Source organism: Nestor notabilis, unplaced genomic scaffold (assembly GCF_000696875.1).
Source record: "Nestor notabilis isolate BGI_N333 unplaced genomic scaffold, ASM69687v1 Scaffold8607, whole genome shotgun sequence".
Classification (NCBI taxonomy): domain Eukaryota; kingdom Metazoa; phylum Chordata; class Aves; order Psittaciformes; family Psittacidae; genus Nestor; species Nestor notabilis.
The window spans coordinates 4756-11298 of NW_009937755.1; the positions used below are offsets into that span (position 1 = coordinate 4756).

The following is a 6543-nucleotide window of genomic DNA, read 5'->3' on the forward strand; positions in this document are numbered from 1 at the left end:
AGATACAACCTGAGACTTGGGTGCCAGTGCATATGCAAAATGTAAGCTTCTCATATGCGGTGGGAGGAAATCAGCTCTAAACACAAAAAACATCTCAAGTCATGCAATTTGATATAAATAAATAGTAAAAGGGAATTCTTGACTGTTTGGCCTAAGGGGTTAATTTTGTTATACACTTTTCTACTTACAGACCTTTGCTAGAGAACATGCTGTGCAGACTTAACAGACTAACCTTACTCTTTGTGGTATTAAATTAGGTCTATATTTATATTGTAATGTAATGTAGGTATTATAAAGTGTTTAATAAAGAGGGTGTATCAGCAAAGCTCTGTCTTCAATATTTCAATTTGGGAAAAAACTTAATGTTTTAGAGCTTAAAATTTAAAGCTTCAAACTTACGAGATGTTTAGTGCGATACATGTTTAGCTGCAGTGTTGCATCAAGGGAAATGACTGAAGTAGCCCAGAACACCTATGTCTGGCCTGACTTTAATCCTAATTCACATATGGAAAAAAACTACACTTGTATGTTCAAACCCACATCTTTCCATTTTCTCTGCAAGTGCTGAAAAGAAAATATATTAAGAGTAGGATCTTTGAACTATAAATCTTTATTTGCTTATTTGACATTTCAGAAAGGCATTATTTGGCCTGTCTGGCTACTGTTCCACTGTAAAATGTGGCTAGGGACTCGTCTGCAAAACTCACCATCATTCCAAAACAGTAATTTTTGAATGGGCTGTTTGGCATATATGTACCTAATATTTTGATTGGTTTCACAATCTTTTAAGTAGCCTGTTTTCTTTTGTAGTGAATCTGTGTAAGCTATCTTCTTGGACTTCTTGAAATGTCCGAGAATTCTCAAAGGAAGTGGCATGCTGTTCTAAGAATTACATTTTGCATAGTCTGTGTAAAGGGACCACATATGTATGTGCTTTAAATATACAGCCAGTCATTATTTCTTTGTAATTTATGCTTACTGCTACACTGTCACTGTAAAATACTATACAAGAAAAAGAACACATTACAAAGATGCAAAATACCTTAAATAAAACATGGAATGATGCAGAATGGATGCCTGTTGGGTGTACTTGAAATGATCTAAGAGAAAACTAAACGATCGTGGTAATGCTACCTTATTGGTGGGAAGGCAAGTGAAGATGGCAATACTTGTCTTTACAGTATTATTTCATAAAAAGTGCATTGTACAAAAATATATTGACATTTTAATAATGTCATGGAATCCTGTATAAACCAACTGGTTTGGGTTTTTTTGCTATAGACATGAAAACCATAGAAACACAATTGAAGTGTTCTCATTTGTGCGATAAGGAACCATAAAGCTGGAGCCGTTACACTGTTTTCTGCCTCCTCCCCAGTAGCATGATGGTTGGCAAAATACCAACACTTAAGATTCAGTGAGGAAATGCTTATGTTAAATAATCATATGTGGCAGTAAGAAGAGTTTTGGCAGAGATGAAGGATTAGTGCTGTAAGTTTCCACCAGTTTTGGAAAGTATAGGGAGTCAATAATTGTATTCTTTTCTGCTATCACACAGTAGAAAGTTACGTAAAATAACAGCATTTTCTCTCTTACCTGATCTCTGAAGGCATTTTTACCTCTTTTCTTCTGTATATAGGACTTGTAAATGGAAAACACAGTCTCAAAGGTCCTTCTAGGCTTTATGAAAACAGACTGTTACTGGCCACAGGAAAGGGAGAATTCTGTCTGAACTCATTACATCAATCATTATAAAGTTTGTGTTGAAGAACATTGTCTCGTAACAGAATTATGAGCTAGGCCTTGGCCTAGGTAGCTGTAATTTCCCTGTGTATGAGGGAATACTTGTTTATGCTTTGGTTTGTGACTTCTTATAATAAGGAGAAAGTGACACATGAAAGCTGTGATCAGCTACAGTCAGAAATCTGCTCTAGGTTTGAAAGATGAAGTTCTAGTGCATCAGACAACAAACAGTTCCTCTACGAACAAGGCAGGAGACAGGCCTCCCCTGCGCAGGTATTATGTTCCTGCCGCATCTCAGAGGCTTACAATTAAGAACTGAATGAAATCTCTTGCAGTATGAGAAAGCAGCAGATAACCTGTATTATGTAATAAAGGCCACAGAAAAGTTTGTAAGTTAAAGGGACTGGAATTACCCTAGATGGTACAAAAATCACACGTAAGGAAATGAGAACATTAGCATAAGCTAAGAACATGAAGCAGCCTTAAGTAAACTAGGCTGGAGATACAATTCAGTCTCACCTTTCTGCAAGGTTCTGTTACCGTTTAGGTTACCTGTCCTGTGACTTGACTTAAAGTAAGATTTGTTGGAGCTGCAGAGACCTGTCAAAGCAAGCAGCCTGGTTCTGGCAGCAGTCTCACACTAAACATCTGTATACTTTGGTGCAATACAAGCCATAAGCTGTCCTAGCTAGCTGCTTCTGCCCTTTCTCGTTCTGCTGTCTGTTCCAACATGCACAGCTTTCATCAATCCCATCCATTTGCCACGACAGTATTTTTTGCTCCTCATTTTGAAGGACATCTGCAACTTTAGATACACAGCATGCCTTGTCACTCTATAGAGCTCTAAATATTGCTAATAGGACCCCCTAACACTTGTGGTATGTTAGTACTTGAATCAGTGAATTGAAATACAAGCCACAAGCACCTATCTTACCTCCATATTGAATGATGGATACCAAAGCTGTCACAAGGTACAAAAATGTCTATTATTGAGCATTGTAGTTTTGGGGGTTTTTTTTGTACCCGTCATCTGTATCTGCTTGTCATAGGACTTTTGCTTCTTTCAAGTACTCCACAGTCTCAGTTTGAGCCCAAACCCTGACCTCAAAAATAATTCTTGTACTATCAATCATATTTATTATATAGCATGTAACTCTCCCCACCTTTACTAGCCACTTTTGTGATTAGTGTACAGTTGCACAGCAGCTCCCAGGCACAAGTAATACACTTCTATTGTATTAAGTTTTATTTATCTTTATTAAACCTACTTCTCAGGTGGAGGCTTGGTAACCATGATGTTACATGAAAAGAGGACAGACGGGGAAACACAGATGGATGCTTAGGCATAAGAAAGACCACAATGGTTCTCATCCTTAATTGTTTCCTTTTAGCAATCTCATTTTAGTCATATCTATCTGTATGACTCTAGTCATGGCAACTTAGTCTCCTGGTTTGTTTCAACCTTAACCTCTGCCAAAAAGAACATTAAAGGAAGCTTTTAGTAGTAAGGTAGTAGTCTTACAACAATTTCATATCACTAGCTTAGTAGTCCCCAGTGCAAGCAATCTTGGTTTTTAAAGCTTTTTGCTCTTGGCTTAAGATTAAGAGGAATTTATTTTCTTCACAGATCTTTTCATTCATTCACTAGAAACATAACAGAAGTAGCAGCTCACCCTATATTTAGCTTTTAGGTGACTGAAGCTTGTAACACAGTTCCGTTGCTGTATATGCAGGACTGCAAGAATGAATTACACTTAGGAATGTACAAAAGGTAAAAAGGTATCACTTTTAAATGATTTTATGCAGGAGCAGCAGATCTATGGAGTAAAGTTGTCCTGGAAAGGTTCAAGAAAGAATACAATACAGAAAAGTATATTAAGAGCGACAAGCAGGGTTTGTTTTGCAAGCTTTACTTCCATACAATTACACCTGGTACAGACTGAAGAGATACGTTAAGAGAAAACTCTTGCTGTTACTGTACTCTCAAGAAAGGCTTTTCTATTGGAACAAAAAACCTTACTGTACAGAAAACAGAGTCTCTAATTCAGTGAATAACATGGCCTGTTCCCATAGGCCACAGACTTGCTTTTGAAGTCCAGGATGTATGTGCATGCTGGTTAGCAGTCAGGTTATACATTTGAAGCAACAGTACACTATCAAGTTTGCTATTACAAGGACAGTGGGTACTTTGAGAGCCGACATTCAACAACACCTCGTATTCTACCACTTATCTGCAATGGAGAACTTCAAATGTACCTTCTGTGGCATCACCTGCATCACTGCAGAAAGACTGTCCATTAAATACTGAATTTGCTTCTGTTCATCACTGTATAATGAGTACAGTAATATAAAACACATTGTCTTAAATACGTAAGTCTGTATAAGTCCATATTCAAAAATAACACTAGCTGTAGGTATTTACTTGTATTAGGGCTGAAAGCTGTCACAATATATACCGTAAGTCAAAAGCTTCCTGAGTTCTCTACGTATTGCCAATCCTTAGTTTCACAGTGCAGAGATTACTAGTAAACACATTCATAGCTCAGGTTAACAGGAACAAGAAGTTTGGAACTTTAAGGCCGTTTACTAAAAGTTTTCCTACAAACTCATCATAATCCACATTATCTGGATCTGTTCAGGTGCTATTAAAGCTGACTGAATAAAGGGTATCTTCGTCATAACTAAAAATGGTTATACTTCAGTTACTCTTGATTTTTCACCTTATTGATCAGAAACATGCTAGAGTGGGACTTAAGGCAAAGACGTGTATTAACTTAAAAAAAATCATCAGTCTCTTGCATTAAACTGCTGGGAAAATTAGTACAGCATTATAATAGAAAATGAAAGGAAAATGGATATTAAATATGTAGGAAATTTATTTCCTACTTAAAAATCTATACAGATTATAGTAACATTAGGCAGTTAGAGAAGACCCAAAGGTAATTTATATTAACTTACAATAAACACATTAAAGATGAAGTACCACTCACAGCAAGAGGAATGTAGTGAGACTGAAGTTTAATATCTAGCATTGTTAGGAAACTTGACTTCTAGTGAAACAATAATGGAATGCCAATTTCATAAAAATATACACATATAAAAGTATCTTTGTGCCTGAATTCCAGAACAGTTTCTCCAAAGTAGTGCTTTTAGAACTTTCAAGTTTTAATTATATTCAAAGTATCACTTCAGTAAAGTTGGCAAATTACATTCTTATATTAATGTTTTTACTTGACACCTTCCTAAACAGAAGGTGTCACTAATTCAATAATGGTTCACTCATGAATGGAAATTTCTCTTTTGCTCCCCCAAGAAAGCAGCAGAGTATTACAATTTTAACATAGAGTGGAACCCATTTGTTATTTTATCTAGTACACCTTCCCCATCCTTCCATAGAGCAAGCTAGTCAAAAGTAATTTGGCCAAAAAAAAAAATAAAAATAAAAAAAAAATTTAAGTCAGCAACAAGATGAACTGGGTTTTGGTTTCCGATGAAGGTTTACTGTATCCGTTTGAATGAAGTGATCTGATCTATCTTCAGAGGCTAGAACTCTTCTAACAGCTTCTTCAAAGGCTGCTGCAACATTAGTAGCATCTTTTGCACTGGTTTCAAAATAGGGATGGTTGCCATTATTCCTGCACCAGTCTTGGGCTTCTTCTGTTGACACTTGCCTTTCATCGATATCAACTTTGTTACCCAGTATCACAAATGGAAAACTTTCAGGCTCCTTGACATCTGCATAATAAATGAATTCTTTCTTCCAGTTGCTTAAGTTTTGGAAGCTCTGAGAGTCATCCACACTGAAGGTTAGAAGGCAACAGTCAGAACCTCTATAGAAAGGAGTCCGCAAGCTCCTAAAACGTTCCTGACCTGCTGTGTCCCATATCTGCATTGTTACAAAATGTCCATCGACTTCCAACTCTTTATTTAAGAACTCCACACCTATTGTATGAAAGAGCTGTGCATCAAACTTGTTGGTGACGTATCGGTTCATAAGGGAACTCTTCCCAACTCCACCATCTCCTAGCAGTATTACTTTAAGGAGTGACGATTTTGCTGCCATTGTTATGGGAATATATCCTCCTGGTTTCCTAGACCTGTAAAGATTAAGAAAACCATTAAAAAGGAAAGAGTTGTGAGCAGAAATTTTTACACATGTAAATATCTACAAAGTGTCGAAGTCCACCAACATCAAGTTTCATGTACAAAAGCAGGAGAACTGTGCTATACAGGTGTAGATACTCAAAGTAAAAATGCCCATTCAAGAACACCACTTGTTTAAGAGGTGTCTCTTCCACAGACTGCAGTCTGCATGGCAGTCACAGGCAGCCCACTGCACCAGTTACTAGTCCGTTATTTCAAACACCTGAAACTGCCAAACCCTTCAATGGGCACAAGGGGTACTGCATCACATTCAGGAAGTGCAACGATTCATTTATGTTCACTGAAAAAGATCCATGAAGAAAGCAGAGAGAAAATTTTATAATCACATGCCTTAAACTAGTAATTTAAGTGACATATTTCATTAGCAAAGTCATTTTTAACCCAAAAAAAAGTCAAGAGGAAGCTTTAGGAATAAAGCAGGACACTATCTCTTGTTCTGGAATAACTGCTGTACTTCACCCAAAATTGCAACCAGACAAGGAATTTTAAATCAACTCACAGGGAACACAGTCACCTATAGAACAAATGAAAATTCTGTGATTTTATTTTAAAAGTCAGGTTATGAGGTACTTGTACATAAACATTCAGCATTTTACAGTTCACTCCTTGCAGAATAGCCCGAGGAAAGGAATACTA

The 6543-nt window shown here is 36.8% G+C and overlaps 1 protein-coding gene across 1 annotated transcript; it reads right to left on the reverse strand.

The window, feature by feature from the left end:
* Positions 1–4744: 4744 nt before the first annotated feature.
* RAB9A (RAB9A, member RAS oncogene family) lies at positions 4745–5847 on the reverse strand. The gene has a single exon (XM_010018989.1). The coding sequence runs from the start codon at positions 5804–5806 to the stop codon at positions 5201–5203; it is 606 nt and encodes a 201-aa protein (XP_010017291.1). The 5' UTR covers positions 5807–5847; the 3' UTR covers positions 4745–5200.
* Positions 5848–6543: the final 696 nt, after the last annotated feature.

What these genes read in the sequence shown, in the direction of transcription:
- RAB9A (XM_010018989.1), bottom strand. Translation starts at nt 5,806, where the DNA reads ATGGCAGCAAAATCGTCACTCCTTAAAGTAATACTGCTAGGAGATGGT.